At 28.8% G+C, this 13,643-nt stretch overlaps 2 protein-coding genes across 4 annotated transcripts; one reads left to right on the plus strand and one right to left on the minus strand.

The window, feature by feature from the left end:
* The first annotated feature begins 98 nt into the window (after positions 1-98).
* Positions 99-5,526, plus strand: Tti1 (Telo2 interacting protein 1). 2 transcript variants are annotated; one of them, XM_029305417.2, is made up of 13 exons: positions 100-587; positions 746-882; positions 959-1,136; positions 1,237-1,414; positions 1,524-1,846; positions 1,932-2,143; positions 2,274-2,666; positions 2,757-2,996; positions 3,091-3,633; positions 3,716-4,016; positions 4,124-4,352; positions 4,430-4,564; positions 4,648-5,526. In XM_029305417.2, the coding sequence occupies exons 1-13, from the start codon at positions 397-399 to the stop codon at positions 4,732-4,734; spliced, it is 3,147 nt and encodes a 1,048-aa protein (XP_029161250.1). In that variant the 5' UTR covers positions 100-396; the 3' UTR covers positions 4,735-5,526. The 2 variants fall into 2 exon arrangements, with proteins under 2 accessions (XP_029161251.1, XP_029161250.1); XM_029305418.2 differs by lacking the exons at positions 4,430-4,564; positions 4,648-5,526 and having other exon boundaries at positions 99-587; positions 4,128-4,334.
* EMC1 (ER membrane protein complex subunit 1) lies at positions 5,014-13,211 on the minus strand. 2 transcript variants are annotated; one of them, XM_029305413.2, is made up of 15 exons: positions 12,838-13,211; positions 12,584-12,699; positions 12,114-12,297; positions 11,301-11,456; positions 10,802-11,138; positions 10,397-10,700; positions 9,777-9,797; positions 9,003-9,175; positions 8,769-8,930; positions 8,365-8,649; positions 8,066-8,261; positions 7,773-7,970; positions 7,255-7,380; positions 6,929-7,156; positions 5,014-6,833 (listed from the first exon to the last, which is right to left on the minus strand). In XM_029305413.2, the coding sequence occupies exons 1-15, from the start codon at positions 12,978-12,980 to the stop codon at positions 6,673-6,675; spliced, it is 2,790 nt and encodes a 929-aa protein (XP_029161246.1). In that variant the 5' UTR covers positions 12,981-13,211; the 3' UTR covers positions 5,014-6,672. The 2 variants fall into 2 exon arrangements, with proteins under 2 accessions (XP_029161246.1, XP_029161247.1); XM_029305414.2 differs by lacking the exon at positions 9,777-9,797.
* Positions 13,212-13,643: the final 432 nt, after the last annotated feature.

The raw sequence follows: 13,643 nt of genomic DNA on the forward strand, positions 1-13,643 counted from the left end.
TTTTTAAAATTGTTACGATTTTTTCTTCTACTAGACACTCATTGACCCCGCGCATGCGCGAAAAATCTGACATCCTGTTATCAGCTGTCAATAATTTTGAGGTTATATGTAGTTGCACATAACATGTGACTAAATGTAAATTTTACTCTAATATGATATATGAAATGTTCAATCAAATACTTATTTCTTTTTAATCTACTTATCTTTTGTATATAATTATCTTAATATCTCAAAAATTATTAACGTTATTAATTGGAAGATGAAATACTAAATATTAACTAATAACTAAGAGCATATATAATTGTAATGTGTGGATCAATTTATATGATTATAGATTATAAAAATAAGCAATAATATAAATGTAATACATATTCTGAATAATTTTAATATCGTAAAATGGAAAAATTAGACATACACATTTTTCTGGAGCTAAAGTCGTGCTGTGATAAGCTCATAAAAAATCCAAGCAAGGAACATGCAGATAGAATTGCGACAATGGTCAATAACATGTCCAATGAAATCATGCAAAACTTGTCGGAATATTGTTTACTTCCAATTATTACTTCTTTACAAAACAACAGCTTAAGGTAATAAAATTGTAATTTATTCATATGTAATAAAGAAAATGTAGGAGGATTGCATATAAAAAATATATACATATAAATTATTCGATATGCTTTATGTATTTTTTATTATATATTATCTATTATCTTTATAAACTTCTATAAGCATTTATTTTGCACAGTATGAACGTAAAAGAGCAATTGGTGAAGACTATGAGAGTTATAATACAGAAGATTAGAATTACAAAATTGAAACACTTTTATGAGATCTATGCATCTTTATTAATTCAAATTTTTGACAAAAACCAGCCAAATCAATGTATGTATATTATATAAATTATATTTATTTACAAATTGCCGAAATAAGTTTAATTATTTATTTGTATTTTATGCAGTAATTATGTTTCACGAGGAACTTAAAGAGGCAGTAGCTTTATGTATTAAGGATCTCATTCACCAAAGTTATACTGATGTCATTGAGCTACTTTATGCTAAAGAAAATGTATTGAAACTTGGTCAAGGAATATTATTATGCTTAACAATTGCAAGAACTGAAAAGTCATTTACCTTAAGGTAAGCATTTAAAAGAAATATTGTATAGATAATACTACATTTAATTTCAATATATTTAAAAAAATGTATATTTGTATAATTGTAATGTATCTGTTATTAGATTAGCAGGAATAGATGCAGTAATGGCCCTGTGTCATATAGATGACAAAACAGATAAGTCTGATATTGTTATACAAGACCAAATAGCGGATATCATTATGGCATTTTTACCTGGTATTGTTAGTGGGCTACAGGAAATAGCAATGGGAAGTGAAGTCCAAAATCATAAGGTTACAATGGTAATATATATTTTTACTGATATATTTTTATGTTCTTTAATAGGAACAAATTATTTTAACAACAAACTTTGTGCATAATTTATACATTAATATTAATTGAATATTACAGATGGCAGTCAGAGCATGGGGAAGAGTCATATCTCTTGTAATGCATGATAAAGAGGAAGAAGACATTACATTATCTATAGAAACACTTATGAAAAAAGACTGCAGTATGTTTATTAATGGATCGTACACTTTGAAATGTAATGATAAATGTGATATAAAACATAATCTAAAAGGAGGCACAAGAAATAAAGAATGGTTTGAAGCTGCAGCTATTAAGCTTGGCGCTTGTATACAACTTTTGGACAAAATTAGAAGTCATTCACATTATAAAGTGAGAAGAGAACTGGTAGAAAGTATCAATCTTATACTCGAAAATTGTTTCAGGTAAAAACATTTCCCTTCACCTATCTCTTTTTTATAGCTTTAATAATATATAACATAAATTAATTAATTTTAATATTTTTTATAGAAATATGAAACCAAATATTATGGTATTAACAGACTATTTGATTTCCTTGTCTGAAGATGAGTCTATAGAAGTTAGTGAAAGGGCACACACTGTACTGCGCAGTTTAAGTGAAAATTACATGAAAAATCTCAATACGAAACCCTTAATTGATTCATTAGAAGATAAGTTTTATAATTTACTTACAAGATTGCCCACATTAGTCAGACGATCAGGTAAAATTTGCTCTATATTGTGTGAGCATTAAAAAAAATCTTGATCTCTTTATTGTATATGTATAATTATTAAACATAAATAGAAAAATCAAAATATGTACCAATTAAAACCTGTATGTATATTTTTCAGATGATAATGAACAATTAGCGTCTTTGAATCAATATGCTGGTTATTTAAGGCTATTTGGAAAACAAAGATTACCTCATATTATGAGATCAGAACCTCATATACGAAGATTGCTTTTAGCTCTCGTATACATTATGGTGCTAGATTGCAGTGATATATCTCCTTTGCTAACAATAAATATGAAAGACTTAGATAATCCCGCGTATTATTATGGATCTGATTCATGGAAACAATTTAAATTTATCAAGAGCAATTCATGTAAAGAGAAGCTTATTGTAATATGCAAGCTGCTTGGGGAATTTGGAGATTTTAGAATATTAATTGATACTATTCTTGAGCTTATGTCAGATAAACAATACAGAAAAGAACTGAGTTTGCTACTTAACTGGATCTTAGGTGATACAAGCAATACATCCAATTTATTTCAAGGATAAAATGAAATATTACGATCAGCTTTTACATAGTTTTGATTTTTTATTGTTCCAGTTTCTGTTAAAGATCCATCTGCTTCACATTTATATAAGGAAATTGTGAACTTTTATACAACGCAGGAAATATGGTACTTACCTATAGAAGTATCTGAAGATACTACATTAGTGCAGGCACAGAGTAATATAGTACAGTGTTGTCTTTTGATGGAAGGACTAAGCTGTATAGCGCAAAATTTACAATGTGACTATGACAGATATCTTTTGAAAACTTTATACATAATTATCGAAAGAGTAGGTATGTATATTATATGCATGCCAGTGCCTGTACAAGAACTTAAATTTTTTACAAATAAATTTGTGTATGTAAAAATTTATGGATACAATTTTAGGTAGTAAAAACAGTTTGATCAGCTATATTGGAATGCGTACTCTTGAAAATGTCGCAAAAGCACAGCAACATCAAACGATCGGCGATCTGTTACGCGCGAATGTAGATTATTTTTCTTATCACATTCTAATGAAATTACGCCAAGTAACTCGAAACTCTGGCGTACTCGATGTTATCGAAGTTGTAATGAAATACAGCAGATTAGATTTCTTACCACATCTGAAGGGAATTGTGGAGGATGTGCTCAGGCAATTAAGTATGCCTTATCGTCAAAAAGATACTTATTCCTTCTTAAAAATATTTCATACATTTATCACATGCGTAAAAACGTTAATAAATTGGGAGAATACAAAAGGAATAATTAAAGAAGATGCAGCTACAAATAATCCTTCGGAAACTATTATCCTTTCTTTGTTGGAATATTATAACAAAAAAATTGATGAAAGAATCGAAGATAATATCGAAGAGACAGATTCGAATGCAGATATAACAAATGTTGAAGAACTAACAGAAGAAACAAATTATTCTGATCCAAATGCAGAAGGTATAAGAATTTATATTAAATATTGTTATAAGTTTTATAAATATTTTGTAAATATATTTTTTGTTCATTTTACATATTTTAGATGAAAAAGACAAAAAGTTACCAATCCATATAAAGATAATTGTAGAAATTATGAAACGTTGTTTACATTTTCTACCTCTGAAAGATGTACAGAAATCATTAATGGCAATGCAAACGCTTCAAGAAGGTCTGCCGATATTAATCGAATGGGAGAATGAATTATTACCTATTGTACATCAACTGTGGCATCCACTAATCGACAGATTTAACGATAAAAACGTTCTTATGATTAATCATGCGTGGCAACTCTTACATGTACTCGCCGAAATATCAAATGACTTTATCAGAAACAGAACTTTACGGTAAAATATTTTTTTTATATATTTCTTGTAGAATATATAATATACTATAAAAACTATAGTTAATGCGTACAAAGTAATTGATATCATAATTAATCTTTCATATGCAGACAGGTATTTCCATGTGTATTTAAATTCCTGGCCGAATCTTCCACAGAAAGCATCGATAAAAACTCTATTAATATGTACAAATTTACACAAACCTACAAATTACAATATGAATTATTATCTACATTGGGATTGATCGCTCGACTCTTGAAACTTCGTGAGCGAGAATTATGGGAAATATTAAGTAATACACAATCGTACCTTAATGCACGACAACATCCTAAGTTACAGGTAATATTGAGATCAAAAGAAATACATAAACTCTTACGTGCTATAAATGTCTTTGACTATTTTTTTCTTGTTAATAGGCGCGCTGTGTAAAATTATACAAAGATATTGCCGATTATTATGGAGATATTGCATGGTTGAAGTGTCTCAGTATCTGGGATTCAAAAATTACACGAATAACATCTGATGCAACACTTGACATAAATAATCTGCTGGTACAGTAACATTTAATTATTAAAATGCAATTTCTGTAAATTAAAATCTAGCATTATATGTAATGTATAATGTTATTTTCCAGAATTCAGATGTCGCTCGATCAAACGAATATTATAAAAACGTAAACGAAATCATTATATACATTCAAAAGAAGGATATCCATTGTTAAATAAATGTATATATTAAAAATAAGATACATTATTTAAGAAGAACTGTAATATATATAGAATATTGAGATCTTAACAATGATATAAATACTGGACCAAAACTCTTCAAGATAACAGTGCACTGTTCAGTTATAAAACGCCTTTCTATAGAATTGCTAAAATGATATAAAATGTCACTCATATGTAAGAGATATAGATTATTAGAATTGTTAAAATGTTTATGTCTAAATGTGTGAATGAATAATTTATATAGATTCATACACCAAAAAATAGTGAAAAAATTTTGACACAATTTTTTTTATTCATATATAATTCTAACAGATTTTATTATTATATATATTTTTTCACATTTTACAATAATTTGTGTATATTAATTATACTCTTTTTCATTATCTACAAAGCGATATATTACTTTATAAAACAAAGATGTACTGTGGTGATATACAATATATGTATATACGTGTATACGCGTGCATGCACATCGTATACATATATATATATGTAGACACGTTTGATATTTACATATTATTTTTTCTCTTTTTTATATCGATTTTAACATGTATATGACAGTGAATACTGAATATTAATATTCTTAATATATCTCAATATAAATTTTATATTAATCTTAAACACATACATTTTTTTAAAAGTAAATCGTTTTTGTATTATTTCGAGACTACACGAAAATTAGAAATGAATATGTTAGAGATAACAATTCCATAATAATTCAGAGATATTTGAATTATATAATTTTCAAAAACATTATAAAGTTCTTGAGATGTTTATAAACATAATTTAGCAATTGTATAGCTACTATTCTCTAGATAAGAAAATTTATATAAATACAAATAAAAAAAAACAATTATTTTTTTCAAAATCAAAGAAACCTATTATTTTTCCATTCTTTCGATAGAATATTATTTAATGTTTTTAATTTTTAAAGTTGCAGAGAATAATATAATAATATACAATTCAGTGATAAGTAATAAAAATATTCGAAGATACTAAATTTTTCAAATTAAGGAAACATTTCTACAATAAAGAATTCTTTTATACGATCATCACATTTTTTATATGATATTTCTTGCAAGTATTATAAATGATATTCTCTTAAAGAAATTAGTCTGTATCTTGTAAAATGGAGCTTAGAATACTTTGCAAGAAATTTTAAATATACAAGTGTATATAAAGTACATAAATTCCTTACATACATTGTTACAAAGAATTATACATTACAGGTACACAGAAAAATGCAAAATATACTGTTCTTCAACGATTCTAGATTAGATTTCACACAATCGCCAGCTTGAAATCATAACAATATTTATTTGTAAATTAGATTATCATATTATTTAATATAACACAATCACATATTTTTTTTGCATATTAAATATTTTTCTATATATATATTTTTTTGGCGCATTGTTCTCAGTATCATATACATTAATATTTCAATATTCTCACTGTGAAATGCACATTATGATCGTAATTTTGTTTATATTTATAAATTGCCAATTCCTACTTTGATTCATATCAAAGGTGTTACCTCGAAAGAAATCTCGTGCCTTTTACAAAAATTGCTGTACAATTAATAAAACAGCAATTAAACCTTGAGCGCGTTAACAGTTATTTATATGTGTTTAATGATCGATGATCACATGGTCCGCTCTCATCATATATTAATCAGAGTTTGAAGGATTCAAAAAGATTTTATCGTACGATGCGCATTTTCTGTATCATCAAAAGAAGTAATATATACAATTTTTTTTTATTTAAGACATTTTTAGGTAAGAGATAATAAAGTATTAGAGCGTTTATATTAGAGTTCTTTAAAATTAGCTATTTATAAAACAGTATATTTTACAAGTTATTTTTAGCAAAAATTCTTGCCTATAGTGAACATATTCATAAATATTACACGATTCTAGAAAAGCGAGGCATCATTTCCACGCTTGTTTCTGAGCTTTTTGGGATGCTAATTTTTTGGTGATGTACGATGAGATCAACAGCGCTACGAGTACTATCACAATGAGATAATAATCAAAGTCCTCCTTTAGGACGTCGAATGTTTTAGATGGTGCCACTCTTGTGTAAAACAGGTCTGCAAAGAGAAACAACGTTTATATAAGAGAAACTATACTTAATATAAGATTCATCAGTACTTTACAATCGAATGTATCGATGCTCTTTACTCACCAAGACCATGTACAAAAACTAAGCAAGTACTTTCAAGGCCACTGGGACTAGTATGAATACCCATAACTCTAGAAACGCTTTGATTATAATTAATAATTGCATCCATATGGATTGGAATTTCGGGCATATATGGTATTACTCCTTCTTCTCGCATTTCAGGATTAGTAGGCCGTCGTGGATCCACCATCATCCACGGCAACTCTAATATTCCACCATTAGCTAAAGCAACTGATAAACATATATAAACATCATTAAATTTCTTTTAAATTTGAAAATATTTGATTTAGAATTGAATTTTTCCTTCAGTTTTCGCAATTCAAACATACCTATTATATGTTTGCTAGTAATACCCTTTTCAGTGATTGTTTCTTGCATATATTCTATAGATGCCGGAAAAATGAAAGCTTGTCTTTCTACAATTGGCAATTTTGTTGTTGCTAAAGAAGAAAATACTGAAACATTCAATAATAGTTATGAATTATCAAAATAACAAACAAATATATTTGTGCTTTAAAAGAAAAATGTTAATGTCCAAAATTCATAATTTTCTGATAAAAGCTATTTAATTATATTAGAAATCTTGACTGAGATCTATTTTTATATATATATATATATATATATATATATATATATATTTCTCTTTTATGAATAGATATATATATATATATATATTTCTCTTTTATGAATAGATTTTCTAAGATATAAATAATACTAAAAATTTAATGTCTCTTTTGTTATTATTAAAATTAAAATGATTAATACCCGTTATCTCACTGGATATTGCTTTTTTCTTTAGATTACAAATATATGGACTAAAAAGATAAATTTCTTAATTAATTTTTACCTGTAGTGTTACTCTGTATTTTTCCTTCGTAAAGTTCTAACGTAGCAATCTCCGTTCTACGTCCTTTCTCATTAAAATAACTATATACCAACCAATTTTCCGAATGCACAATATGAATTGGACCGCGTACTCTTTTGTGCGTGATGGAGAAAATCATAGCTCCGGATACTACGTCCAATAGATACAAATTAAGTGTATCTACACAAAATAAAAAAAAATATTGAGCATATCTTCTTTTTCTTTTTAAGAAATAGCATTGATTGAATATTTTACAGCAAACAAGATATATTTACTTTTATGGGCATGTCCGATACCTTCTGTCACCACAGCCACTAAATTAGGATTAATGTATTTATACAATACCGATCTGTCACTTAAAACTCTTCCTTGTGAGTGCACGCGTTCTATCGGATTTTTCGCTACGACTTGCGTTATTCTTTGATTTTTCGGCGATAGTAACAACTCCCACACCTTGTGAGCGATTAGTTCCTGCATCACAACCATTAAAATGATCAATTCTTATTGATTTAATGATACATGTGCATATATATATATATATATATATATATATATATATATATGTATAACAAACCTGAGTTGTGCTGTATGAAAGAGAGAAGCCGGACAATATTCCTGTCGCTTGATCAGCAGTAAAGAGATATGTACTTTTGCCGAGTGAAGCTGCGACTGTGATAGCACTGTCGGGATAAACGTGAACTTTATCCCGTACATCAAGAATGAGGATACCGCGCAAGAAATCGTCGCTCGTCACATGCAGCAACATAGACTGCTTAATTTTGTATCCAAGTTTCACCAGTCCGTCCAATGGCTGTCCGGTAATCGGATTAAAAGTGTATATAACACCTTCTGCAGTTTCCTATCATAAACAAAAAATAATATGTATAAGATATGAATAAAAATATGTTATATACTTATCTCATCAAAGTTACATATTGTTATCATTAAGTATAATATATGAATATACGCATTGTGTACCTTGTCTTCTGCTAATAATGCACATTGAGGTGGATGGGGAAAGTGTCTGCTACCTCTTTGCACATACAAGATCATTGTATTAGACAATTTTGTAAAACCACGAATGTTAGGTAGTCTGAGTTGCCAGATAATTTCACCTCTCCTAGTTTCAATACCATACAACTGCAAATGATAAACTTAATGTAATGATTTATAATGCTCGAGACACGGCATTTGATCTATATAGATTCATACCTTGCCAGCAGATGTAACAGCTACAATCATTTTATGCAAACCGAATTTATCTCGCACCAAATCGATACGTTGATTGGATTGCTGTGGTCCTAAATCCAGTATCGTTTGAAAGAATGCTCTAGCTTGATTAATCTGTGAAGTAATCCTTCGTAGAAACATACTTAGGACATCCCCTGTTAAAAAGCAATAAAAGATATAATTAGAAAATGTGCATTTCCCAATAATCAATCATTTAAAACCCATGAGTTGGATGATTTAGCTAGTAGGATATAAAAAGTTAGATAAAAAGTTAAATGTCAACAGAAACAATAACAAACAGCCTACAATTTCGAGTTTTTGTATCGAATTATAAAAGCCTAATAATTTTACATATGTTAAAGCTTTGAAAATTCGCTCATTTTAGTATAGCTGGTTATCATACTTAAAATGCCCACAAATCTACTAATGTTCTTTTAATAACATATATACTTTCTACTTATATATACTTCTACATATGTTTTATCCCTGAACTTAATAATAGTATAAATATAAAAAAATATGAATTTCACATATCTTTTGCAATATATCATGCAGATAGTAATAATAATTGTAATATATCTTTAAATATATAAATAAATAAAATAAATAAATAAAATAAATAATTACACATATATAATCACTCTATATCTTTCAATTTTGGAGCATATACATAAATACCATGCAAATATAAGTTTTGTAAGTAGCATAAAACAAAGCACTCTGCATTAAAACCAGCCTTCCTGCTCCACTACTTACATGAACTGTCTACATCAATACCTGCCAGCAGCCATTTACACACAAAAGAGAGTTAATTAATATAACTTAACAGGTACATAGGTAAGTTGTGTTATAGAAAGTGAATTGTGCCAATAAACCATGTTTCACAAGAGTATTTAATAATAAAAGTTAGTTGAAAGAGTATTTAATAATAAAATAATAAAAAGAGTATTTAATAATAAAATTAAATAATTAAAATTATTAATTAAAACAGTAAGCTTTTTAATATATCTATATATTCTTCAAATTTATAATGTATATGTAATTTAATGTATTTAATATTTTAAAGAAAATATAATTGTAAATATTTTTAAAATACAAAAAAAAAACTTCATATAAATATAGTAATACAACACAGCTGTGTTATTCAACAAAAATAATATGTAATCTTGTTTTTTTCTGATGTATCCATTTAATAAAGGAAACATATATAAACATTTATGTTATGTTGATATATGCATATATAAATTATGTGTAAAATATTCAATCCCAAATTCATAAAAAATCTTAACTTTTTAGATATAACATTTTTTAGCTCTTGATTTATATCATTCATTTCTTATAATCTCTCTTGATATTTACAGATAGATTTTACTTACTCTCTTTCTGATCGAACTCTGTTTCTATAACTTGATCTCCATCGGACATGGGCAACTCTATAATTTCAACAGCTACAATACTGGCAAGTGCTTCTTCCCTTGCCCATACCAATTTATTATGTTGCAATAACGCAATGCTATGATCTTGCGAAGATAACAAATGACGGCATGTTATTCCTTTCGTTTGACGCGGACAAACAGATGCCATTATGGTCGGAGATTGTATAGAAGCATGTGTTAAAGTGACTGATAAATCGGATAAAGGTGCGGACGACAATAGATCTGTAGCTGCTATTTCTATTCTCTGTAAATAAAATGATAAAACGTTTGTATAAAAAGATAATATATAAAATTTTTCTTTTTTTTTCCGAGAAATAAAAAGGTAGTATATTTTAATATATTTACCCCATTTTTATATGTTGTTTCCAAAAGTATTTTCTTATCTTCGATAGAAACAACATAAAGTGTTGCATCACCAGCGATATCTCTCTGTATAGGAATCGGAAGTTCTCCGATGACCAGAATTCGCTTTCTTTGGTCATTATCGGCAATAATGGAAATTACAGGTTCCTCTCCAAGTACAGATTCTAGTTTATATGGTCCTTGCGCGCCAGCTCCAAATATTGTATTTATTGTAACTGATTCTGGCTGTGCATTAGTATTAAATAGATCTATTATGAACACTATAGCTAAGGAACTATCTCCCTTCAAACATGCCAAATATGGAGCTGCCAGAACGCACCTATAAATAAAATTGAATAAAATAGTTGAGTATCAGTAAATGACAAATTAAGAAATAGATTATTTACAATACTGCAATGTATATAGAGAAATTTAGTATATACATATAATATACCATATGGTAAAATAAAGAGAAAAATAATTCCAGTTCAAGATTACTTACTCTGTTTCTTGAGTTATAAATGGTGCAGAAACTCTTCGAGTCTTTAACTTTTCTCCTGTTTTGCTATCATAAGATGTTACTTCAACTCCACTATTATAAATAGGTAGTATATGATGTAGCGTTCCATCTTTGATATGCCATTTTACATCTTTTATTCTGAAAAATAAAAAATTGTGTCTGTCAGTTATGTATTTTAAAAAGAAATACATAACATAAACGTAATTTTCTCCAACCAATATTACAATAGTACAAAGAAAATTTTAGTCTCCCACCATAAAAAAAACTTTTAAATTATATTTATTTTTTGTGTATTGCAGATATATATATATATATATATATATATATATATATATATATATAATTTCAAAATGGTGAGAATCGATCATATATTGAGCATATAAAAATATTTAGCATTGAATAAATCAGCTTGATTATAACATAAATCACAATTAGGTGTACAAAATATATTATTGACTGTGCTTTGAATAGAAATAGAAAAACCTGTCAGCAGAATACAAGCCCAATGTAGAAAATGATATAAATGGAGATTCATGTCTGCAAAAGCAACAGATTATAATTTATTCTCAATTATATTAATTTCTAAAGTTTTAACAAATGTATGTATACACACGCGCACATTCTATATCCTGTGTATATATAATAGTAAAAGCAAATATATTTTTTTATAACAAAAATCTGTTTCACTATTATAGATTTAGAAAAAATTTATTGTAAAAATAATTAGCATTATTGCACAGGCTTTATATTGAAGCATTATGAGTATCAACAATTATTTATTAATTTAACACAAACCTATCAGTATTTTGCTCAGCTATTGGCCACTCGTTAAGTATATGCCCAGTTGCCAAATCCCAAGCGCGAACAATTGCAGGAACACCTCCACTTACAGATATCAGATCTCCATCAGCGACACCTCCTAGAGTTCTGATATGTCCACCGTAACCTTTTTCCAACACTCGCCTCCATAATATTTGGCCTATTATACATTACAAAAAAATATTTATTTAATTTCAAATTAATTTATTGAATCAGCTACTAAATATACAGAATGTTGCATAATATTAATTTGCATGAAGATATACTGAATCATTAAATGTAACATTGGAGCGGGGAGACATCAGGAGAAAAATGATAAATAATAACAATTAATAAACACAATTAAGTTATATCGAAGAAGCCAAAAATGAAGTGTGATACATTTTTCACTAATCCAAAACGGAGCAAAGGTTTTATGTACGAGACACGAGATATTCTTTACTCACCTGATTTTAGATTAAGCGCGGCGATAACGTTCTCCTCGGTGGCGACGATGATCTTCTTCGCCGTGGACACCGTGTCGAAGCTGGCGAATTTAATTTTGCCAACATAGTTCTGTCTCCTGAAAACGAAGAGACACGCAGATTAATTATACACGTTATATCGCTCCGTTTAATAATGTAATTCGCGCCAGCTTATCAAACAAGGAGAAAGGAACACAACGAGGCTATGCATTATTTAGAGGTTCGATTCAATTTACCAATCGAATTTGCCGACTTGATCCTCGTAGAGGCACAGAGAGAGATTGAACAGACCCACCAGCACGATCAGATATTGTAAGATTTGCGCGTCGACGAAGAACCGGTTCATGTTCCCACGGAAGGTCCACGCGAACGGAGCCATGACGACGATGACGATGACGATGACGATGATGATGAGCAAGCGCGCTTAGAAGATACCTCGCGCTCTTTATTATTACACCCTATTACGGACGCACACTCGCGTTTACTCGTCGCCGACGTGCTATAAGCACGGTATCACGGGCGACGTCGCATCCATAGAATCGTGTCGTAGTGCACCCCTCTGATACCTTCGTCTGTTCCCTCCACGCTCCTCTACACTTTGTATAGTTATATACAGGGTGTCCGGTAACTAACGAACCAACGATTACAAATGGATTCTTTGGTCAATTTGGGAACGATTTTTCCTCAGCGAAAATGTCGAAAAAGGTCATTATTTTTTACAACTTTCCAATATTTGTCATTACGTATCTTTATAACTAAGCCTCAAATTAAAATTTTATTATAGTAAACTCTACCTGAAATTAACTGAAGAATGTAATTATGTTAGACTTTTAACTCCAAAACGTTTAGTTTTCAAAAAACCCATTTTTTTCAATCGCTTATAACTCGAAAATTATTGACTTCTCAACATTTTTGCTAAGAAAAAATCGTATCTAAATTGGCCAGAGAATCCGCCCTTAATCATTGGTCCGTTAGTTACCGGACACCCTGTATATACGTGTGTGTTCGTGCATACAAGGTGTTGAAAAAAAGGGTAAAATAT

Source organism: Nylanderia fulva, unplaced genomic scaffold, assembly GCF_048542155.1.
Source record: "Nylanderia fulva isolate GAGA-0341 unplaced genomic scaffold, ASM4854215v1 Scaffold19, whole genome shotgun sequence".
Lineage (NCBI taxonomy): Eukaryota > Metazoa > Arthropoda > Insecta > Hymenoptera > Formicidae > Nylanderia > Nylanderia fulva.